Source organism: Mus caroli, chromosome 6, assembly GCF_900094665.2.
Source record: "Mus caroli chromosome 6, CAROLI_EIJ_v1.1, whole genome shotgun sequence".
Lineage (NCBI taxonomy): Eukaryota > Metazoa > Chordata > Mammalia > Rodentia > Muridae > Mus > Mus caroli.
Genome location: NC_034575.1, coordinates 4,829,122 through 4,854,831, shown reverse-complemented (window position 1 = coordinate 4,854,831; position 25,710 = coordinate 4,829,122). Strand labels below are relative to the sequence as shown.

General features: G+C 39.3%; 1 protein-coding gene and 1 pseudogene across 6 annotated transcripts in view; one reads left to right on the top strand and one right to left on the bottom strand.

Moving 5' to 3' along the window:
- Positions 1-8,443: 8,443 nt before the first annotated feature.
- Glcci1 (glucocorticoid induced 1) overlaps positions 8,444-25,710 on the bottom strand; it is a 76,896-nt gene continuing 59,629 nt past the window's right edge. For 4 of the 6 annotated variants that reach the window (XM_021164344.2, XM_021164345.2, XM_021164343.2 and 1 more), the window contains exons 6-8: positions 24,764-24,974; positions 14,311-14,431; positions 12,414-13,104 (exon numbers count right to left, since the gene is read on the bottom strand). In XM_021164344.2, the coding sequence (XP_021020003.1) occupies positions 12,756-13,104; positions 14,311-14,431; positions 24,764-24,974 (681 nt within the window). In that variant the 3' untranslated portion in view covers positions 12,414-12,755. Of the gene's footprint in view, positions 13,105-14,310; positions 14,432-24,763; positions 24,975-25,710 lie in introns of all 6 variants that reach the window. The other 2 variants (XM_021164342.2, XM_021164341.1) reach the window with 2 other exon arrangements.
- On the top strand, positions 9,004-10,266 carry LOC110295935 (annotated as a pseudogene).

Here is a 25,710-nt window from a genome sequence, read left to right as displayed (position 1 = left end):
CCTACTCAGGCCGTTTTTCTGCTTCCCTAACTAATGCAGTCCCAGGTCCCGTGCGCAATTGGATTGGAGCAGAAGCTGTGTTCCACTCACCAGAAGTCTTAAGATCCTGTGGNGGGTGTTGTGGGTAGCTCGTGAGGTCTTTTTGTGGGGAAAGTATGACACTGCAGGTGGCCTTTGAGGTTTCAAGAGCTCCAGCCAAACCCAATGCCCCTCTCTCTTCCTGCTGCCTGCTGATACAGATACTCTCAGCTATTTCTCCAGGACCATGGCTTCTATATGCCACCATGTTCCTTGCCATGATAGGAATGGACTTCAAACCTCTGCAACTGTAAGCCAGCCCCACTTAAATGCTTTCCTTTATAAGAGTTGCCGTGGTCCTGGTGTCTCTTTCCAGCAATAGAACACTGACTAAGACACATACAGTTTCTTGAAGTATGCCACACGTGAAGTGTATGCATCAATGGCTTTCCACAGATTTAAAAAGTCATGCAACTATGGCCATCCCCTAATCTCAGAACAATTTTTTTTATTGCTTCTAGAAGAAACTATGCACCCATAGTCTCCCTTCATCAGATCCTAGCAACCATTAATCTCACTTGTGCCCAAGGATGGCTCTGTATGAACATTTCAGATCAATGGGACTATCTTGTACCTAGCCTGCTTGACTTTGCATAATTTTTTAAGGCTCACCCATCTCATCAGTTTTATCAGCATCTCATTGAAAAATGTTCTTGCTGAGTAATACTCAACTGTCTGCAGATTATACATGTGATTTCTGTGGTCATTTGACTGGTGGACATTGGACTATTTTGACTTAGGAACTGTTGTGGATACAAGCTTTTGTGCAAATGATATGTATTTTGTTTTCTTCCGTGTATAAGCAAGAAATGGAATTGCTGGGTGAATTGATAATTCTAACCTTTTTGGGAGCTTCCAAACTGATTTTCTAAAAGGATGCCTGGAGCAGTAATTGTAGGCTCTAATTTTGTCTGTCCTCACCTGGACTTGGAAATATTGTCTGACCTTTTTGATTCTTTTATGACCATCCTGTCAGTCAGGAGGTAGATCTAGTTTGCATCTCCCTAATTTTTGCTTTGTATTTTGGGTTTTGGTTGTTTTTGTTGTTTTGATGCAGACTCATAGAACACAGGCTGACATTTATTTCTATGTTGTCCCAGGCTGGCCTTCAACTCCTGATTCTCCTGCTCTGCTGGGATTATAATTGCACCCTCACCATGTCCAATTTGCATTTCTGTGATAGAAGTAGGTATTTGTTATGGACTGATCTGTGTGCCCCTCAAATTTACATTGAAGTTCTAATCCCTAATGACATGGTTTTTGGAAATTTGACCCTTAGGAGGTAATTAAGGGAAAATGGCATTATGGAAGAAAGTTGGCCCAAATAAGATGAAATATTAGAGAGCTGGCACATTGTCTCCTAGGAAAGGCCACATGAGGACAATTCTGCCTCTGCAAACCAGAAAGAGTCCTCACTGGTACCCTGAAGTAGGGCACTGAGCTTCTAGAACTGCCAATACAGTGTCTCAAGTGTTTTGTTATGGCACCCAAGCAGAATAAGGTAGACTTTTAAATCTCCATTTTATAAATAAAACCACCCAGTCTAGCAAGGTCCTCTCTTACCCATATCTGACACCAGTATCTGCCCCATTTCCCATTTGCTTCACAGCTACTGGGTTCCAGAATGGGGAAGGACATGGTTCTACAGGGAGTGACCCGTCAGCTGACAAAAATCACAAGCAACACAGTGGAAAGATCTCCTTTGGTGAATAAGGGGCACAAACTCACCAAGAAAGGGGATTAAGAATGCACTGAGCCCCAAATTGTCTGTCCCTCTCCAGATGGACTCGAGAGTCAGAGTGCACCAAGTTAGCATACCGCTCTCACCCACTGCAGCCAACGTTCTTCCAACTGAACCAAGTCTCCCTGGCCAGCCCACAGGTAGGTACCCTCTGGAAGTTGCTAGAACGTTTACTATCAACACGACCGTTTTCAAGCACTATCACTTCATTGTCTTACGGATTAGTGTGCGGTTTTCTAGATGAGGCCGTTGAAGAAGCAAGCATAATGGAGAGGAGCAGATTTCTGGGCTCCGTGACTGCCCATTTAATAAACGCATCTTACCATAGGAAAATGTGTGTTAGCACATAGGAGAGATATTCATCTTGTGGAAGCCTGGAAGCAAAAACAGAAACAGAGCGGGGCAGGGAACTGAACATCCCCACTAAGAACAGGGTTCAAGTGACCAACACCCTCCTATTAGAAGGTTCTGCTAAGTTTCTGCTACTTCCCACAGGACAGAGAGTGGTCCTTGAATACACACTTAAGATAGCAAGCCATACTAGGGGGTAGCAACCTCACCTCCCTTGGGCACTGAACTTTTATTCTTTTATTCTTTGCCAACCAAAAAGCAACAGACTGCGTTAATGTCCATCACACTGATTAGTAGTGTGGTTAATATTTATTTTCACATTAGTCATTTGCTCCATTTTCTCCTTGCCTTTACGGTGGGACTATGCAAATCTAAGTCATATCTACCCTCTTTCAAAACCTAGACAGATGGATGGGAAGGAGCTGGCCAGTAGGAGGACTGTCAGCCATCCCTTGAAAGGTCACATTGCTTCTTTGTCTTTTGTCTTAAGGAAAGAAAGGGGGGAAAGAAAAAAAAAAAAAAACCTTCCAAAGAGCAGATAAGCACTCAGCACACATCTAACATTCTACCACATGCCAGTGTGAATCAGCAGCAGGAACCATTTACAGCTCTCTGCCCCACTCCTTTTTATGTTCCCATAGGACCAGCTACTCTAGCCTTGGATTCCATGGAGCGATTAGAAGACAAGGTTAGGGATATGAATAGGAATTCCTCCTTCCTAAAAGGTCCCGGTCTTGCTCGAGTGTGGTGGTCTGGGAAGGAAGTAGGAGAGACCACACCAGTTGTTTGTAATCAGAGGAGCAGGTGAAGGGACGTCAGCTAAGATTACCCATCTCCCTTGACTCCAGGCCATATGAAAAATGACAGGCTGCTCCTTGCAGCATATGAGTGCTGTCCTTTGTTAACTTCTGTCCCTGGAGTGCAATCCTTTTCCTTTCTAAAGTGGAACAGAAAACCTAAGAAGAGGGTTGGCTTTCCAGTATGAACCCTTCTCCCCTTTTGGCAGGTTCTTGTGGAGCCCTGCATCCACCTTTTATCCATCTTGCTTCCAGAAAGTGGTTTGAAATAACATCCATTGCCAGCAGGGCTATAGCCAATCCTGGCTAAAGGATTGCCATCAAAGTTATGCTTCAATTAGATGCCAAGGCTTGAGTAGAGCTTATAGTGTGAAAGAGAACCTATTCTGGCTATCATAAAATCTTTTAGAGAAAAATGATCTAATTGCTTAAATTCTTAGTGCTAAGAAACTGGCTACTGTGCATGAAAGAAATCCTCACAAGACTGATCTGGAACCTCTTGGGGGTGAAAAAAAACATATATTTCTCTTTTTGAGAGATGCAAATGCCTATGGAATGGGATAGCCCACTTCAGAGGCAGTGGGTTACCAGTCTCTTGGTAACCAAGGCAAAAACAAAATACCACAAATGTTCAAGCTGGAGTACAGTAGTACATACTTTAGCTGTAGCACTTGGGAGGTTGAAGCTGTACAATAATGAGTTTCAGGCCAACCTGGGCTTTCTATCACAATTCTGTCTCAAAACAGACAAGAAAGAAATGAAGAGTTTAAGGGTAGAAAAATCCTTTTCTAACGTTTATCTTCCTCTCTCCTTCTTTATATCACCACTCTTTAAAACATGATCAATTATTTGGCTCTTCCAGCATCATTTCCCAAGGATATCCCTGTTTTTGGGAGTCTTAGACATCCTTGTATTTCACTGGGTTTCTTAGCTGGTTTACTGTTAGGTTAATTTTAGACCCACACAGTAGAGGTGTACCATCATTTGATTTTCAAATGACATTTTCTATGAGAATGTTTTGTTATGGCAAAATTTCATGGTCAACTTGGCAGGATTTAGAATGTTCTGCTACAACCCTGGGCATGTCTGAAAGCGTGTTTCCAGAGGAAGGTCCACTTTGAACATGGCAGCACCATCCAGCTGGCCTTAGACTGAATAAAAGAAGGAAAAGGGTCTGTAAGGCTGTGAGGAAGTTCGACCTCACAATGTTTCTGTTGCCATGGTCATCTTCCCCACCATACTCACTCTGAGCTTAAGGAAGTCCTAGCTTAGGTTACATTGTGTAGGTGTTTGGCTACAGTGATTAGAAAACCAACCAATGGAAAATTGGTCCTAAGAAGTGAGGTCATTAATGGAAATCACTTGACCATTGGAACTGGTCTGCAGAAGGAAAATGGAATAGTTTGAAACTTTGAGTGAGAAAAAAACCCAGAGTATGATAGGCACATCTTAATAAGCCATTCAGATGGGGAACTGGAAAACCACAGTGGCTAAGAGAAAGACAGATCATGGAGGACAGCCTAGGAGGTTTCAGAGGCAGAAGATTCCAGTGGGAACTGGACCATCAACCATTCATGCTACATTGTACATAGCAAAGAATCAGTCCACATCCTGCCAATGTCCTGAACACATGAGTTAGGAGGAATTGGAAAGTGATGAACTAAGTTGTCTGGAAGAGAATATTTTAAAGCAGTATATCATTGAGGATGTGGTATGGTTGGTGTGTGCTGACTACTTAGGTCCACACTAAGAGGACAAACACACACACACACACACACACACACACACACACACACACACACTGTGCAGTTGGTGAGGAAAGGGCCACAAGTTTAAAGATGCAGCGTAGGTGAGGTGGAAGCAACTCTCCTTGATAGTGTCATTAAAGAGAAGCATCCTACTCTCTACATGGGGGCAGTAGGAAAGGTACAGGGAGGGGAAGGTACCAGCTACTCTATACTCCAAATTCATTTGAAAAGAGTTTGAGTTGAGAATGCTATTGCAAGGATCCACTGTCCAAAAAATAGCCACCCAGGGGAGTATTTTCCCAGTTCCCAGTTATGCACTCAGGTCAATATGGATGTGGTAGAAAAGGAACAGACTCTGTCATAAGTAGGAGACAGAAGCAGGCAGTGGAGACCACTTGGTGCTGGTTTTGAAGCCATACAAATGTGTCCTTTACACAGAGGTGTGCCAAGGTTCTAGAAAGTCAATGAAGTCAGGCAATGTGGTGCAGTGTTAGATTCCCTGAAAAGATGCTGAGGATCCACTGTATGAAGCTTTGAAGATGAAGCCTAACTTGCAATGGAAAGCCCAGAGTGTTGGAGATTCCAGGACTATGGATATCCACCAAGGAAAGGTAAAAGCCATGGAGTGAAGCTGGCCCAAGAGAGTAGAACTGATGAGGAAGGGCTACCCAATCCACTGGGTCTCAGAAATGCTATCAAAAACCCATATGCTGAACATGCAGCTGTGGAATATGGTGTTTGCCCTGCTGGATTTCAGTCTTGGTTTGACCATATCTTCACTTGCAGAAGTCTGCCCTTTTAGATATGAATGTTGTTTTGCTTTTGTTTTCCTGTGCTTTGATTTTACAGGAGCTCATAGTTTAAAGAGAATGCATGTCTCAGAGTAAGGTTTGGCCATGGCCTTTCAAACAACATTGGAAATGTTTGGACATTTGGAGATGAACAAAATGCTACTATGTACTACATACTAAAGTAGTCATAAACGACTTTTGAGAGGCCAGGGATGGAAATATTATGGAATAAAGTGATATGCATGGTGTCAAAATTGACAAGGGGTTGACTTATAATGGTTAGTTAGCCATGTTGTCAGCTTGACTGGATTGAGAACTGTGAGGCACACCTTTAGGCATATCTGTGAGGTTAGTTCCAGAAGTTGAAGAGAAAAGACTCACTCTGAATTATGAACAAAACCATCCTGTGGGTTGGGGCCCCAGACGAAAATTGGAGAGGGGGCAGGGAGAGAGGACAAGGGAGAGAGTCAGGGAGAGGATGATTACCATAATTCTCCTCTCCCTGCACCCTGTTCACTGAAACGTGAGGGGTCCCAGTCACACACCCGTGTCAGCGAACATCACTATGACTTGCTCACCATGAACTGTATTCCTCTGAAATGGGAGCACAAATAAACCTGCACCTCATCTGCTTCTTTTTGTCTGGTACTTGGGTATCGTGATAGGGAAAGGAACTAGTGAAGCTACTCTTAAGTGTCCATTCTGAAAAAGTCAGCCTCATTCCCCAGGTCTAGATCTAACTACATGCTGCAAAATAAGGTAATAAAAGGTGCATGTGCATAAAGGATTAGCATCTGCTTGCTACGTCTACATGACTTGTTTCCAGGATGCCTAGCACTTAAAAACAATAAGCGCGTATCATTTTACACACCTACTGAAGGTCAGGTACTTAGAGCAGTTTAGCTTAGCATTCTAGCCCAAGGTACCTGGAGAAATGTACTTACCTCTAACCTTATCTGGTCAGGCAGATGTTTCTATATATTGGTGGGCTGAGGCCTCCATTAACCACAACTTGGTCTTTCACAGACTTCTTAGGTTCATCACAACACTCCTTCCCCTTCCCTCTTTGCAGTGGTTCCAAGAAAGCTGCACACCTAAGACATCAGTCTCTTTTATAACCTACCTTCAGAATTAATACCTCATCCCATCTGCCAGCCATTTCAGAATAAGGCATGTGGTCCAGTTCACACTTAAAGACTATTGTAAAGGTTTTATTTTTATAAATGATACCGTAAGGCTAGAGATGGGGAAATGTATATGGCAAGGTATGAAGGAAGAATCCATGTTCCTCTCAGCACATCACTCTCCAGAAACTTCTGCCTAGCCATTTGGAAGCACTCCAAGTCCTGTCCTTGGAGACTTCAACATATAGGCATAAGGTTTGTTTGAGAGTAAGTCCTATTAAGGGTCTAAATTTTAGATTCTTTTTGGTCTTTCATTCTTTTTTCCAGGGTATGAGACAGAACTCTTCTGAATATAGAGGATGGGGAGAATGTCTGTGGTCAATACTGAGAGTTTGTATGACCCACTTGAGTAGAAATTCTAGTTTCTATGGCATGCCTTAGAAAGGGAGCTATAGGCCAGAAGGTATACCCAATCGTGCACTTAATGTGCTCCTCCATAGGTTTTGAATACAGACTCCTCACTCAAAGAGAATAAATATATTCAGCTCAGAAGACTCTGCAGCATGGTTAGTACAGATGAGAAGAGCTGGCCCAACATAAGGGCAAAGTGGTACTTTTATTATATTTAATCACTGAGGCTGGGATAAGCTGGAAGTTTGAGAACAGGTATAGGTATAAACCAGATACCAGCATTAAGATTTTGAATGGAAGTATAAATTAAGCAATTCTTTTTCCATATAAGTGTGCAGGTTCACATGCCCAATGAGCTAAGAATGAAACCTACGGGTGGGTACAAGAGTTCTGAGTATTAGAGGTGGGTATAGAAGGTAGAAGCCACCTATAGAGCTGCAGGAAATACATAAAGAATACACTTCAAACTAAGTGGCACTTTTCAGTGTGGGATGCCAGGCAGCCACTTAATACTCATAGATACAGCTGCTTTAGGTAGCTATGGCTGGAATACCTACACTCCTTGCCTCCATTTCTCTCCCCTTGCTCCTAAAATTTGGTTTATTTCTCATGGCTACTTGTATTAAGCTTATTTTATGATTAAGTCAAACATGAGGATGAAAATGTAACTTTCCTTCACATTTAGTTGCAATTAAACTTTAAAAACTCTTAAGAGTATTTTCTGTATGGACTATATACCCTTAGCATATGACTAATAGATAAATCTCAACCTCAAAACCCTTCATATTTTGTTTTCCCGCAACTAAAAAAATAGCAATAAAGCAATCATTTTTAAGTTTAATATATCAATTTTGTTTTAATTCTTTTATGATCAGAAATAAATACTCTGGGGCAAATGGTTCTTCACAGTGGCTTTCCTAAGTGTTTTGCTATTTGTATAATTGTTTACGGGCATAAAATACATATTATCTTTGTTTTGTTAAAACTTTGGACCTTTTTATACTGAACCTAGTAAGACTGAAACAAACTACTCTTACAGTTTTGTAGGAAACACACAACTTCTTCAGAGGTGATTTCACTGAATTTAAACTCATTCCCGATAAATTCTTAGGCATAGGAATGAAACCGAACAATGCTTTCTCTGTTACAAACGCTCATGACTGGAAGCAGCACAAAACTTTGGACTCCAAACATTCAACTTGTTACCTGGGATGCAAAGTGTGCAAATTAAGTGTCAAGAGGAAACCAAAGTGGAGAAATCTGATCCAATTAAGACTCCCCACAGCTCGAGTTCTTCAGGGGAGGAACTCAGTGAGCACCAACACTGCCCTTACCTAAGGCAGAATTCACCTCCGATGGGTAACATGCCAACAACCAGTCTTTTAAAAACACATGTAAACTATTCCAGTTTTACTAATAACTTTATTTAAATAAGACACAGGAACTTCTATACTGAAAAAAATACAAAACAGAAGCCACACATTTCTTGTGTAAAGCCATATTATATAACTTGAATACTGTTCAGCGCAGTGGCTAAAATTAAACAGTCACCTATATACAAAATTTAAACAATTTCTGACAAGTTTCTACAGCTGGATGTAGGATACATTTGAGCTCACCAACTTCTGGGGGATTTACATGGCAAAGCGTAAGCTTTAACACATTTGGTTTAAAACTTTAATATATGCTAAAAACAAATGTACAACACAATATTTAGTTTCTCATGAGAAAATAAAAGCACATCACTATAAATATCGTACATAGATTTCATCACCAAAAAAGCATATTCAGTCCATATTTCTGAAATTGATAATGATACTATTGCATCTTAGACAAATGCTGAGCATAAGATCAACACATCATGTAATGCTAACCCAGATATTAGAAATTAAATGGAGGGCCGGCCACCTCTTTCCTATGGTCGCCGCCACCTCCCCTGCACTGGAACCCTAGTTTTCCCGCATGAGCAGGCGCACCTGCAGTGATCTGTGCCAGCCGTCCTCTTGTCCCTGCTGTCTTGGCGCGTGGACGACCGTGGACATAAAGAAGAAAGCCCTGTTCTGTTACAATGAAGTATTTTAATTGCAACCCTGATCTTTCTGAGCTTGAAGTGGTGAAGCCTGAGGACAGTGGGAGAGAAGGTTCCTACAGTCCCGTGTGTTTAGAACCTTCCTGTAAGGACTGTGTTAGAAACCATGAGAGGTTGTCTTTCATCGAGTCACCAATTGTGGGTCATGATAACAAGGAAAATCAACGTGTACAAAACACACTAGATAGTTCAAACGAACCAGACGAGCTAGAGGCCAGTGGACTGTAATGAGGACAGTGGCTACTCATCATTCACACAAAGTGACCCTGATGATGGCATCCTCATCCTGGAGAACTTCAGAAACAGTCCCCAGGCCCGTCTGCTGCCATCACAGAACCCGGACCAGCATCCCAACAAAACCCTGCTGCCTGTCCTGCATTTTCAAAGAGTGGTTTGCTCAACACTAAAAAAAGAATGGCAAGCAAAACTCTAAAGTGGATTGAGAAATGCTGAAGGAAGTTATCGCCAGCGGGAACTTTAGAGTGCAAAATATAATTGGCAAGAAAATGGGCCTGAAACACCTAGATATCCTGACTGAGCTCTCCTGGAGGGGATTTATGCACCTGTTGGCTAATATTTTGATGAAGCTCAGCGGCATGGACTTAATAAATCTGTCTAAAGTGAGCAGAATTTGTAAGAAGATACTGGAAAACAATAAGGGAGCGGTCCACCTCTACAGCAAAACCATGCAGAGAGTCATTGAAAGCAGTAAGTTGTCACTACATGCTGCAACTAGAGGATATGTTGTGGGCAGAGCTGCACTAACTTCTTTTCAAAAGTCATCGTCAACCTGGGCACCTCCCAAAAAAAAGATGTTCAGGTCAAGTCCTCCAGTCAGCGTGGTCAGAAAGGTTCTACCTACAGCTGGCACAACAAGTTCGTGGAGGTGGCAGACAATGAAGAACAAGGGAAGCCTCAAAGCCTGTGTTTGCTGTAATTTCCCTGCAAAATATGATCACTATTTAGAGGGAGCAGTCTACAAACGGGAAAGCTGTCAATTTGAATATTGTACAAAGTGTCTGTGTGGTTACCATAACAACAAAGACTGTTTGAATGGCAAGATCCTAAAAGCCAGCTGTAAAGTGGGTCCTTTGCCTGGAACTAATAAGAGTAAAAAGAACTTACAAAGATCGTGACCTTTTAGTAGATCAACTGTAGATCTTGGCTACTTAAAAAACAAGAACAAAAAAACCCTCCAACTTTAAGAAAGTAAAAATAATTATGATGCCTTTTGTGAATAGAGGAATTAATTGTTCATAAAAGGGCCAAGATTGACTTATAAAAAACAAAGTGGATGTCTATCTTAGATACTAAGACAGAATTGATTGGAGTTTTGGCCAGGGAGGGCTGTGGTCTGTTTGATGGAGCTGAGAGCACTTGCTTCAGTGTCAGTATCTGAGATTCGCTTTACCAAATCTGTATCATGCTTCTATCAACTTGAGTCTGTCCGCTTAAATGTTTGTCAATACGAGTTTTTTATATCTGTAAATATCTGTTTTCACGTGCCAAATAAAATAAGTACACATAATTTTGTTTAGTTACAATAAAATTGTTAGAGACTTAAAAAAAAAGAATTTAAATGGAGCTCATATTTATCTTACGGAACTAGTAATTTTCTTCCTTTAACCATAATCCACAAAATATAGTATTTTCATCAAGGCCTGAGATTATTAGGGTTAAAGGTGTCTGCTGCTGAAAAGATTGTTTTAAAAGGTTCCCCTATGAAAATGGCAAAAGTCAACTGAGTCCTTTTCTCCATGACAGTCTCTGTAACACTGACTGCGAGTCAGAACGCACCTTCAGAAGAGAGTATTACTGCAAACTTTGGTGGAAAGGAGAGATTGAGGTGACAAAATAGCACACAGAATACACACATCCACACATCCGTGTGCACGTGCATGCACACTCACGCACAGCATTTTGTAAAAATGAACACGGTATCATCACTTTATCAGCTCACCTTCTACTCACTGGCTCCAAAGGAAACCGCAGGTATGGCCTAAGGAAAACTGAAGAGTAACTGTAGACCGCGGTTCCCCTGACTCTAAAAACCACCAAACCAAACATTGTGCCACACACGTTAGGTGGAGATGGGAGAACTCTAGGCTCTCACTGAACTGAAAGCAATGGAACACCAATACAAAAGCGTCCCTTTACTTTTGCACAGGCTGTGCTGCAAAAAACAAAGTCTGAAGTCGGGCTCTCCAGGTGGCAACAGGAATCTCTATGGCTCTCTTCTATGCACTTTGTGGAGAACTTCTGTCAAGTCTGCAAGTTCAAGGCTATGTACTTGGGGTTCTGCTCCACTCCATGCGTTGTACGTCTTAACAAAATTATTCATGATAGTGTTATCTGAGGCTTAAATGAGACAGCTTTAAGCTATTGCTCTCAAAAGTCAACGAGAAATCTGCTTGCTTATGCTGCACTGGTTCTGAGACATACACATTCTCTCTACATGAATACAACTCATTTACCAAATACTTGAGGGAAACAGTAACCAAAATATCTCACTTTGTAACCAGCAAATTAGAATTTCCTAAAATGAAGCTAAACATAAATATGTCTTTAGATAAAAATAGTAGCAATTATGACCCCAATGGCCAGTATAAAGAAAAATCCTTATTTATTTCTGCAAAACGCCTCTTGCTTTGAAATGAACTCCAGCCATTCCTGCATTTAAATTTCATCACACACAATGTGGAATGTTTATGTAGGCTACTACTAACGCTTTATTTGCAACACTGTAACAGTCAGTCACTGAGCAATACAACTTGTTTTTTCTTTTTTTCTTTTTTTTTTTTTTTTTAAAAATAAAGCCACATTTACGCATGTTGAAACAGTGAATGCAACAGTTGTTCTACTGGTAACCACATGACAAGAGTGATGTCACACACCATAAATTTGCTGGTTCTCCTCATGTTCCCTATACCCAGGATTAGCATCTCCTAGGGATGAATGCACTTCTTATTCTAATGTGGAATGGAGTGAAGAAAAGGAAATGCATAAAACAAGGAAAGGCAAAAGAGTGATGTTCCCTCTTTAGCTCTGCAGCTGTGAAATATTTAATATCCCAATATGACATACATTCCAAGTTACCTGAGTTTAGACTTCAACTGAAGTACCTGAAGCTAGGCCAGAGGGTGGGCACTGTGCAACTGTTGTGGCCATTTTTCTTTTTTTTTTGCATTGTATGTATTATAGAAGTTAGAAACAAACACCTGGATCAATTGTAAACATAATCCTGAAGTACAGTATTTTCCATAGGACAAAACACAGCAAGACATTTTCTACTTAGACAGGCAACTTTTTGAAATAGAGCTTATTCATACTGAAAATGTTGGAACAAAACACAGGACACAGTACTAATCTGTCAGACATACTATGAAATGCATAGTCTCCACTTAAATGCTGAATGACACACACATTTTTGCAAGCATTACTGCTTTCCACAAAAACTGCTGAATATAAGTCGGTCCCTGCCAAGATCAGTGTTAATAGCTATTTTGTGATGCTAAGTATTTTGCTGTTGGTGATGTTGGGAAAGTTTGTCACTCCATGCAGATAGATGTCTGAGATCTCATTCCCAATCCATGAACCATGGGTGGAGACCAGCTCCCCCTCTGCTTTAGATCATCACATAGTTCTGAGTGGAGACGTGTTCCTCCACCTGCAAGTCCTGTAGGAGCTGCTGCTGCTGCTGAGATGGGTGCTGGGCAGAGGGCTCCAGGGAGTCGGCTGTGCTGGTGTCATCAGAGAGAGATGTGAAGGAAACCCGGGAGGAAAGCTGCTCTACGGTCAGTGTTGCCAGAGTCGAGCTCTGGCCAGAATTAGGAGAGTTCTTGAGCATCAGGTCAGAGGCAGGTAAGAGAGGGCCTAGAAGTTTTACAGGACAGAAAGCTGATCCGGTTGGGATGAAATTAACCTTGTTTTTGTCAGGACATGAAAAGAGAGGGGCCGAGATAGGCTGACGAGACCTAAAACCATAAAACAGAATTAGTTTTCTGGTCACTATAATGTACTTTGTGAATAACTTGGAGTTTTATAAAACAGCTACAATGTGAATGACAGGGATGAGTTATGTGCACACAGAGGAAAAACATCTTCCATAGCACAGGTCAGCTGGGAGATTATCACATACAGGGCACTGAAATGACATTTAAGGAAAAAAAATTTTCAAAAGGGCCAGGCAAATTTTTAGAGATCTTTGGTTTGCTTCCAATCATTGAGGAATAAAAAAGAAATTCTACACTGTACTTGAGGTATTATACACATTTAGAATGAACATCGCTAATAAGTATAAATAGCAATGATATTTATCATTTATTTGATTTTAAGCCCTTTCAACTTTTTCTGCATCTTTAGATATACATCTATCAGTACAGATGGGGAAAAACTGTTTGTTCTGTGGACTCTCAATCAGCCAAAAGAATAGAGTCCATATTCCCACAACACCCACTTTCCAGACTACACTAACAACTAACTGGTACACTCTCTGTTCCTTTCTGGGATGCAAGAGAAGCAGTCTGCATTTGGTACCCACAGGGACAAAGGAATGAATGAGTTACACCAAGAGCCACATAGTCATCTTCTGAGTGATAGATTCTAGATAGCATGAACCTCTTTTTCTAATTTAATTTCTAACCTGCCCACATTGAAAATGTACAATAAAAAAGGACAGCAAACATGAATTCATGAATACACATGCTAGACAGGTCTAGAGAGAAGCACACTGCCTTCCCTGTGACGTGCACAATCACAGGCCATCTGCACGCTACTTGCATGTGCTCACTAGTGTTCTTCCTAAATGTATTTGTTGGTCAGCTCAACTAACAGTTTTTGAAAGAACAATCTTAAAGATTAAAAGTGGAGCTTTTCAAAACAGAAAGTAAAAGAAGAGAGAAAAGTAGGGAGAATGCAGAGAGAAGGAAGGGAGAAGGAGGGGCAGAGGGGAGAGAGAGCAAGCGCGACAGTGTGGACGGATGATGTCTCAGTTTGCAGTCCTGGCTTATGTGTTTCTAGCAGCCCTCCGGTCCTCACTGTAGGTCCTTCTGTCTATTCAATTCTCTTTTCCAAACTTGTTTTTGGAACAAGTATCAGCTGGACAGAGGAGTTGATTCTTCTGTAATCAACCTCTCAGTACAAAGGTTCAGAGCCCAGCTGACAGAGAAGACATTACTTACGCCATTTCCTCAAAGACCTTGACTCGCTCACATCCCTCTGGGGGCTCCCGTTTGAACATGTAGCTGTTGTTTGGTTTGGGAGATGAAGCGTACTTGGGTAACGGTGAGCTACTCCCACTGTCTGTAAATTTAAAGCAGTTATATTAACTACGAGCTGAAAGTGCTGTGAAATGAAACTTGATTTCCAAACAGATGTTCACCACAAAGCCAGCCTCTTATCATTGCAAGGGTATTTCTAACAGCCTTGTGTAGTCCTTTTTTTTTTTTTTAAACAAAAACTTAAATTCAACAGTAATCTGCTAGGCCACAGAATATAAAAGGATGACATTTTAGCCCAGAAAAACTTCATTTTGAGAAAAATCACAGTTGTAATCTGAAAATGTGAATGATTGCAGTAATATGCATTAATCATACAGAAGAATTACAAGATTATAATAAGGGAGGGACTCTCTACATGATCTCTCACCTGTCTAACCAATTTAATTGCGTAGTTTTGTATATGAATAATTTTTATTATAAAAGTTCCTAATAAATAATACTTTTAAAACACCAGGAATAATAACCATACAGGGCAAAACAAGTTTGCAACATGTCTTCCATTTATCCATAATAATCTTAAAAAGCATAATTTGCCCAGATTTATACCTATAGACTATAGAGATTTCAGCGTAGCTTGCATTTTAGGCACTAATGACATGAAAAAAATCCAGAAACACTGCTCCCAAACATGTTTTCCTCATATTTTTGACCCAAAACAAAATGGCCTATTCATAAAAAGCTATAAAAACCTATGTGCAACTTCTTTTCCTATCTGGCAAAAGTGTTTGGAAATCCAAGTCTACTAAGATGCATCATTATCTTTGAAAGATGCCAAATTGTAAACAGATCTCTATAATAGTCCCATTTACCTAAGTTCTGACCTAATTCAAACCAATGCTCACTACTAAAATACCACATACATGATCTACTGTGATGTCTCATTTCCATGAATTTTGAAAAATGTTATTAACCACAAATTACATTACAATTTTGGTGAGTTGCTTTATTTTAGGATACGGAAGACAGTCCAGCACTCAGAAACTGAGTAATGTGAACATTTTTATCATCATGAGGTACATAATACATGCCTAGAAAGTATGCACTCTAACACTTTATTTTGTGCATATTTAGAATGTTAGGCTTAGAAATGCAGATTTATGCTTACATTTGAAAGGGCTGCCTCCCTGGCTGGGAAATCACACACTACTAGACAAGCTACAAAAGCATATAGTTTATCACTGTTAGACATATCTTACAGAATATGTATAGAATAACCTCTTGGAATAAATTAAATAACAGAATGAGGTTAAGTTTTTTTTATAGATTTTATGATTCATTATGTTATTTTTAGATTTATTCAGATTTAATGATTCTCTTAGACTCAACATTTACCTATTTCTTACACACAGAAGACAGGAGGGGAAGAAGATCTCTTGCCTGGGTTGATGCAGTGCACTCAAGAGCCCAAGTTTAGTGCTGTCTCTGAGTAAAGTTAAACTATTAGGACTGCTCAACTTCTAAGCGGTTGTGAACGAGACCTTGAGTTTCCCTCTCAACCTCAACCTTACTTTTCTAACAAATGGGTGATAAGGCCTGGGATACCTTATGGAGATTACCGATGAGCACATCACAGCCCACCAGTAAATGGAATCAATTTAAAGTCATGGTTTTGATACCTTTAACAAGACTTTCATGCCAGCAATTGGCATGTGACTACATAGTAATCAAGTACCCACGCTATTATTATGCAAGAAATGTCACATTGGCCGGCCTCACTTACATCAGCAAGCTAATTACAGTTTCTCTTTACACTTTTATTACAATTTCAAAGGACTCTCCCCAAATTAAAATTAGTTGTAAGCTAAATAACCTGAAAATGGATATATTTTTTCTGGTAATATTTTAAAATAAATTATTTTTTATCTTAAAGTTTTATTCTTATAATTTCAGAGATAGTAAGTGTGTTTTGTTTTAATTTATCCATTTAAACATTCATAAACAAACATAAATATGTTCAATACCTTAAATCTTTTTTTAAAAAATCATTTGGTTATATATGAGTATTTACATTTAATATATGATGACCTAAAAAGACAGTATAAAATAACTATAAGCAAATATTTGCTAATCTGACCTATTTCTATTTCAACTTAATTACTTATTATTATAGAACATACTTATGCATGCACAATACTAACACCAAATACAAGTAATTTCCCAAATATTTTCAAACAAATTAAAGCTTGGAAAATTTTAAATTACTAAAACTTGGAATTTTATACAGAAAAAGTATTCATTAAACCATGTGTATTTTTGCTTTCAGAAATGACTTAGGATCTCATATACTACATTCTATGATTCACAGTCCCAGTATAAAAGTAATTCACATGTATGACTGTTGAGTCATAGAATCAGGTACATAAAATCTTTATTATGGTTCTATTATAGCCCTATGTCATTACATATATTTTATTCCTATTAGATTATCAAATAAACTTACTTTCCAGGAAACAATAATAACTTATCATGTCTTTTTTTGTTTTGTTTTGCTTTGTGAGGTGCTGGGACTTGAACGTAGGGCCACACACGTTAGATAACTGTTCTACCCCTGAGCTCCATACCTAGCCCAAGCAGTGATTCATAACCCTAGTTTACAAGATTCATTAGAAGCATTTTAAATTCCAAAGTTCGCATCTCATCTCTCAAAAGAGCCTGGCTGTTATTTTCTCCTTTTGAAAAATCTAAGTGCATCTGAAATTCAGGCAAATTTGAGAAAGGAAAGTTAGGAGAATTAAGAATTCTGGTTTGCAATCAGACTACCTGAGTTTTACTTACATGACCCATGCTTTTGAGCCATAAAACAGGAATGACTAATGAGACACAGCTGTTTTAAAATAATAATGTTTTCAAATCCATAATATAAAAGGACTAAGAAGTGCCTAAACCACAGAAAATTCTCAAGAATATCAACAATGACAAACCTCTAATCTGCAAATTTTAAACAAGTACACCATTCAGAAATTGACTAGTCCACTTTCTTCAGCAGACGCTAGTAAAAATAAGAGTTGTTTTAAATAGACTGACACACACTGGTGCTATTGTAACATAGATAATATCCTACTTCTTCCAAAGAAAGCAAGGTTGTGTGTGTGTGTGTGTCCCCACACACATGTGCTCATGTGTACAGGTGCATCTGTGTGCATGTGTCAAAGGAAGCCGCAGGAAAATCTGAGGTTGTGTGGAGCAAGCCTGGCTGGCTGGGCAGTGATGTTCAAGGACCTACATGTCTCTACCTACCCAGTGCTGAGATTACAAGCACAAAAACTGTGCTAGGTTGTTTTGTACCTGGCTTCTAGGGATCAAAGTCAGGTCTTCATGTTTGCATAGCAAGCACTTTATAGACTGAATCATTTCCACAGCACCAATGATCTCTGGAATACCAGATTCTCCAGGAATGAAGCTGTCTAGCATCAAATCTGCGATGCTAGCTATTGACCATGAAGGCTAGATTGAGAGGTCTAATGTCTTGAAATTATAACCAATGTCTAAACCATTAAGAATCTTCAGACTATTTTGAAAAAAATTATTTTGAGGACATATACAGCAGTAACTAACCAAGAAATAAGAATATATTTATTCATTCCTAAGTAGGTAGTAGTTCACTATGAAAATGGATTTGAACAAAAACATTGAAATAAAATGTTAATATAATAAAAAGCCTAAGTTAGCCTATGAATTAGGTTAGAATTATGACTGACTAAATACAGGGGTCTAAACAGAAATGCTACTTTGATCAAAATTGGTACATGATCAAAATTTAGCAACTGTCAATAGGAGTAACTGTAAGGAAAGATGACACGTGTCTAAGTAATGCTATTTTCTTTTCTTTACTTTCACCAAGAAATAAAAACTCTGTAGCTCCCCAACTCCTTCATCAAAAGTACCTATGCCTACATCTGGGTGCCTTTATATTCATTAAGAGAATCACACTCTGCATGAACAACACACAATAGAATAACTTAAAAGGACAGCAGTATTTTCAAAGCAGTAATAAAGACACAGCCTCTAAATATGGACATGCTGTAAAGAAAGCTCTTCTAAGAATACTTTAAACATCTCCACTTAGCACCACACCTGTCAGGTATGGCTGAATTTGCTGAAGAGAAACCAGTGAACTAAACTAGACTGCCCGTCCGTCCTTACTGAAACTTACAAGTTAGTAAGCAGGTAACAGCAGGTCATATGCTTATGTAGGACTATTCAAATCTTCCTTTTGCTTACATTCTAGAATGAGCTCTAGCAGATATGAGTTATAATAAGTACTTTGAATTATGAATAATATAACATTACATAGACCTGTCCCATTATCTGCTATTGGTATGGTACAACTGTAAAAATTATAGAATGATAAGAATATGGCATTTTCTAGATTCTTATTATATACTTCCAGACACTGGAAATGTGTGCAATGTCTCATGAAGTCTTGGAAAAGATAAATGGGTAATGATCTTAGTGAGATAAATCTACAATTGGGGCAGTTTTAACATGTTATATAAAGTCCTTTGCTGGAATATTTTCAATCTGTAGTTCTACTATTAAGAAGTTTTAACACAACAGGGCAGTTTTAACATGTGATACAAAGTCCTTTGTATGAACAGTGTTTTCATCTGTAATTTTACCATTAAAAAAATTCCTCCAAGGAGTCCCAGTGAGATCTAGTGCTGATGGTGTCACAGAAGCCAGAGATCTTGAACCAGACAAAAGACACTGCAGTGAACATTTGTAAATGAAGATGTATGGACAGAGGGACAGACTGCGGGACACACTGGGGCACACTACAGCTTCCAGGATGAGAGAGTTTCTATAAGCTGTTTGTTGTTGTTTCATGTTTGTTTGTGTTTATTTGGGGGGGAGTTGCAACGGAAAGGGGAGAATAAGAAGGGACAGGGAGATGTATGACACTGGGGTGTGTGATGTGCAACTTACACACACAAAGAAAGTTAAAAAAAATTTTAATAAAAAGGAAAAAAACGTTACTCTAAAACCATAAAAAAGTTTTTTATAAATGGGTTCATGTTGAAAAACAGTGATTTTCAAGATAAGGTAGCTAAAACATATGTTTTCATAATATAAATCACAAAAGTAAAAAAGTCACAAATGTCAGCTTATGCTTAAAGTATAATATGGTTAAAATAAGAAATAAGAAACAGGAACTAAAAAATGTCCAAACAGGCTTTAAACCCTAAAAAGACAAGCTAAAAGCCAGGTGTGGTGGCACATGCCTTTAATCCCAGCACTCGGGAGGCAGAGGCAGGCGGATTTCTGAGTTTGAGGCCAGCCTGGTCTACAGAGTGAGTTCCAGGACAGCCAGGGCTATAAAAAAAAAGACAAGCTAAATACTCTTTATTTGCTCTTTGGGGACCAAGGATTGATTATGCTTAAAACCCAAAGTTTAGTAATACTAATATTTATGAGTCACAGTATAAGTTAAATTGGTATATAAACCCTAGCATAGGAAATTCCATCCACATAGCATATTTCCGTCAAGAAAATGTAGCTTAAACCACAAGTAATCAGTTTATGGATTCTTAGAACATAACTTTTAGTAGTTGGCCTGAACAAAATGGTTCCATTTACTTCATAATTATAACACTCAATGTTTCTACAGTACCTTGCAGCATTGCAGAGCTTCTTAACAACTGACTCTGTAATGTGTAAAGCTGCCCAGAACCCACGGCAAGCCGCAGCTGGCATCCAGGTCTTTTGGTTTGCCTGGCACTAGCTTGGCCACCATCAAGGAACACTGGCAGAGCAGCTAAAAGAGCGAATATTTTGATGCTGCCATCTGTACTATATATATTCTCCCTTGCATTTAGACATGATGGTGTAGAAGGACTTAGGCCAACTCTTGCGGCATATTTTTGACAGTGTGACTATAAGAACTGTCAAGATGAGAGCGCTTCTCCTGAACTGGAGTTGTTTAAATGAGATTTAGGTGTTATTTCGCTATTAGGCTCAGCACATGGGACCAGGCTGCTTAAGTCTCTAGGTTACCAGAAAAACCCTAAGAAAAGAACAGAACCCAACCCAACTCAACCCCATCAAACAAACTAAAAACGAAAATCTCCATTAAACAGGTTCTCCAACAACTGGCCTTTTCTGAACAAAGTGATTTTGTTCTGGCATTCCAACTGATATAGTCAAAACAAACAAACAAACAAACAAACAAACAAACAAACCAAAACAAAAAAAACCCCAACCCTCCACCCCCACTATTAACTAAAATTCTTAGTTGAAATTTATACATGATTCATGAGGGACAGATATTATAAATAGGCAGAGACAATATTAGCAAAGACAGAAAAAGGATAAATACGTAATAGAGGAATACTATAAATAACTAGCTCACCAGCACACCTTTCAGTAGGACATATAGTCACTGCAGCTGATTCTCTCTCTTCCTTGTAAGAATGGCCTAAGTATTTTACCAAAGAAATGTCTGAGAGCAACTACAGAGAGTGAAGTTACTCCAAGGAGATCTTAGCGGACTAGAAAAATCATAGTTCTATCTCCACAGGTGATAAAAAAACAGCAAGAATTAGACAGCTTCCACATTTTTTTCTTAACTGAATATAAAAAGAGCCAGAGTTTAGTACAGAAACATAAATTATAAGGCAAAATAGGTATTAAAAAATACAAACCACTCCAAAATTTAGATTTTGAAAGAGAAGCCACAGGCCAAAGACTATTCTATAGTTGATATATAATATACAAGCTCCCTAACCTGATAAACCACTTTCTTTTTTCCATTTAGTATTCAAAACATTGTTTAAAATACTAAATATTTATGAGAGCACACTATCTTTACATTCTTATTACTAAGGTTATAACTTCCTTAAGGAAATGAACATTTTATTTATCTCTGTCTACTTTCTAGTACAGAACCCGATGTGCAGCAAATGCTACCAAATAGTTAAGTAAACCAGAAGAAAAGAGCTCAGTTCAAAAGGACAGGCCTCTATAGCCAGCCTTAAACATACATGTGTATGTATATATGCACATATAAATTTTAAAACACCATTTTAATGTTCTTTTTATAATGATACGTGCTTTTCTTAAGATCTGTAATTTTACATGTAGGCCAAACAGTTTTCCAAGGAAAAATATTGTCTAATTAATTATAATCACAAAGCAATGTCTCAAAGCTAAACATAGTAGGAATTTAAAGAAACTAATGAGATTTCCTTATAGAATGTGGGAAAACCATGTAAATGTTTCTCAGATCTACACTGCCTCTCACCTTCTCTCACACTGAATCTCGCCTGTACCGGAAGCTGATATGGCCTATTTCACTTTCAGTTCTTGCCACTCTTACACTCAACAATCCTCTGCTCCAGCCTTCACAGTAGTAGGGTTACAGGCCTGAGCCCCAGGCTTGCTTCAGCAGCTCAAACTCCATAATTTGAGACCGATTTTATGGTAAATTTTTTTTGTATTCTTTTATATGATGGTTCAATTATATTTTTCCCTTCCCTCAAATCCTTCTAGATCCTCCCACCCACCCCCAACTTCATGTCCCCAACCTCCAATTGCTCTAGTACAATTTTTTCCTGTTTTTCTGTTTGTTTGTTTTGTTTTGTGACAGGGCATCACTGTGTAGCCCTACCTGGCCTAGAACTTACTATGTCAACCAAGCTCTGCTTGTCTCTACCTCCCAAGTGTTAGGATTAAAGGTGTGTGCTGCGTGACCAGCCCTCTAGTACAACTTCTTAGTGAAATGTCAAGTTTTTAGGTTTCATACTCTAAGCAAAGGAGAGATGTGTAAAGATATCTCTAATATACTTAGTGGAATGTGTCCACAAGCCCGGCAATAAGATAAGGATCAAAGGGAGAGCTACTTAAAAGATATAAAATAAGAAGACAAAGTCCAAAATAGCTTTCATTTACCTTTTCATAAGAAATATGTAGAATAAACCAGATAAACAAAAGCATATAGAATATACCAACATCATTTTATTTCTGTGAAATTCCTTTCACAGGTAAAAACTAAACTGTGGTATAGGAAGACAGACTTGAGGTTACATCAGGGGAAGGATGCTATCTGGGAAGACTGAGAGCACCGTATGAGACAGCAGACTTGAGGTTACATCAGGGGAAGGATGCTATCTGGGAAGACTGAGAGCATCGTATGAGACAGCAGACTTGAGGTTACATCAGGGGAAGGATGCTATCTGGGAAGACTGAGAGCACCGTATGAGACAGCAGACTTGTTTTACATCTGTACCTTGAGCCTCCCTTTATGGATACCTACAGATATAAAACTTCAGGTGGATCCACATATTTTACATATACCAATATCACAAAATAAATTATAGGGAACAGTACAAAAAAACTGAGTAAGGGGCTGGTGAGATGGCTCAGTGGGTAAGAGCACCCGACTGCTCTTCAGAAGGTCTGGAGTTCAAATCCCAGCAACCACATGGTGGCTCACAACCATCCGTAACTAGATTTGACTCCCTCTTCTAGAGTGTCTGAAGACAGCTACAGTGTACTTACAGATAATAAATAAATAAATAAATAAATCTTAAAAAAAACTGAGTAAGATATTTAAAACTTTTTGTTATTAATGGCTTCTATCTAAAAAATAATTTTAGTTTCTTTGAAAGTAGTCAAGGAACATGGAAGGTGAGCAACTGGTACCCCTTCTGAAGCTAGGTCTTAGAGACCAGACTCAGAATCATGTAAGCTGTGGTGTTCAAACATTTAACCTGAAGACAGCAGGGGCACAGAAAAACTATCTGAACCTGATAGGCAGTGAAAATATCAGTTTTCCAACAGTTAGCAAAAATCTATCTATAAACCTTAAAGTGATATTCTGTAGGTACAGTCTGAAATTTCCCTAGTTACTTAAAAATACAGTCACAGGGCCAGAGATCAGTGTATGTCTATAACCCTGGAGCTTGATGGTCAGTTGGCTTAGCTGAGCTGGTGAGCTCCAGGTTTAGTGAGTAATCTTATCTTGAAAAAAAAAAAAACCGCAGTGGAGAGACTAGGAAGATGGCTCCGTAGATAAAGTGCTTGTTGCATGAGGACCTATGCAGTGATGGGCATGGTGATGTGCATCTGAAACCTGGGGCTGTAAAGTAAGGACAGGTGGATTCTAGAGACTCCCTGGTTATCTAATCTAACCAAAATGATGAACTCCAGGTTCCATGAGAAACGGTTTCAAATAAAAAGATGGAAAGCCTGGAGAGATGACTCAATGGGTAAGAAAACCCGCTATCCAATTTAGTCTGGGAACTCATGTTTAAATCTCCATCACCCACATTTTTTCTTTTTAAATGTATTCTTCTCTCATATATTACATTCTGTTTCCCTTCCTTCCACCACTCCCACCAGTCTCTCCTCTCTGACCTTCTCCTCCCCCTAGATGGACCCCCCTCCCCCCGTCTACCCTCAAAGAGCATGCCTTCCAGGGATATCAGCCATACACATAAAACCAGGCACATACCATAACATCAAGGCTGGACGAGAAAAGGATCCCAAAGAAAGGCAAAAGAGCCAGAGATAGCCCCCTGTTCCCACTGTTACAAATCCCACACCAAGAACATGAAGCTACACAACCATAGCACATATGCAAAGGTCAAACCATAGGGGCTCCTTCATCTCCTCCTCTTCCACAGGACTCCTCGAGCTCCACCTAGCATTTCATTGTGGGGCCCTGCATCTTTTCCTATCAGTTGCTGGATAAAGTCTCTGATGACAACTATGCTAAGCTCTGGTCCTAGCACATTCCACTACCCACATCTCAACTGGGCAGGACTGCATGTCCCTTTAAGCCTCCGATTGGTAGGTACAGAGGCAGGCAAATCCTGAAAGCTCACTGGCCAGTCATTCTCATGCAAAAAGCATGCTTTTGGTTCAGTAAGAGACCTTGTCTTAAGGCAATGAAAAATAGAGGAAGGCATCTCATGTCATACTTTAGTATTCACATATGCATACATGCACATGTGTACCTTCACACCACAACACTCATTCTCAAGATACTCTTAGAAAATATTCCTCCAAAATCACTGAATATAAACTCTACCTTTAGACATAAGAAATATAAACTGTATCATAACCATCAACTCTGAAAAAAAGGAAAGAAAATACTGACATATAGTTGTAGCCAATCCACTTTATAGCTTTTGTTAGCTGTTAGAAACAGCCACTGTGCTTATCTGACACATTTATGGAAGATGTTGGAGAGTTACAGAGGAGGAGAGTGAAACCAATGAACAAACAAACCTGTAATAACTCAATGTTTACACTCTCGCCATTCAACACAGGGAAAGGTGGGATAATGGCCCAAGACACAGACTATAATGAGCAATAGCAAGCCTTCCGTATAAATGGATGACTTCATTCTCACCTTTATCACGATCATAGAGCAAATCTTCTGTTGAACAAGGACTTCCATCCTGGGATTCCGGAGGACAAAATGGGGACACACAAGGGGAGTGGCTGCTACAGCTACTGCTGCGCTCTTGGACAGAAGGTGTCTGGGTATCTATGCTTCGAGTACTACTGCTCCTGTAGTGAGCAGGGAGTGGAGCTCTTCGACCATCTGGTATATCCAAAGGCTGCAAGAGGAACACTGGTAAACATGTGGGTGATACAAAGTACATCCTATTTATCACAAAGCATGAGGCATGTCATCAGATTTTATATTCTACAAGTGGTACCACCATAAGTTCTCCCTCAGTGAATAAACACAACATTTGTATCTTAAGAGTAACTTCTGGGCATGTTGCCTTTATTAAGGTTATATTTTGCTTCAAATTGTTTCCCTTAAAAATGACAGGGCTCCAAGGCAGCTCCAATGATATGTTTTAAGAGCAGCTGAACTTTAACAATGCATCTCCACATAGTGTCATGAGCACCACATAAACACTCGGCATAAACTGAACATTCAGAGAAATCGCTTTCACATGCAAGTAAGGTAAAATAAAAACCTCACATTGGGAGTGTAAATTTTCACTTTATTCATTCCTCACTAATTAGATCCCAAGAACTTTGTTTCCTTTGAAATCACCTAAAATATCTAATAAAATTTCATTAGTACTCAGTGGAGAATAACGAATCTCAATACTGCTAACGCGGCATATAACTAAATATGACTATTGATGATAATGTTGATAAGCAGAAAACAGGATACTACAATCCCAATGACAGGTTTTGAACTAGGGGACTCACTAAAATTCATTAGTATGTTATTTTGCTTCTATAAATAAAGAACCCACAGTTTAGAGTTGATGGTGACAGTGCCAATTAAAAATAGTTTAAAATGCAGAAAATACCCAAAGTACAAAATTTCTA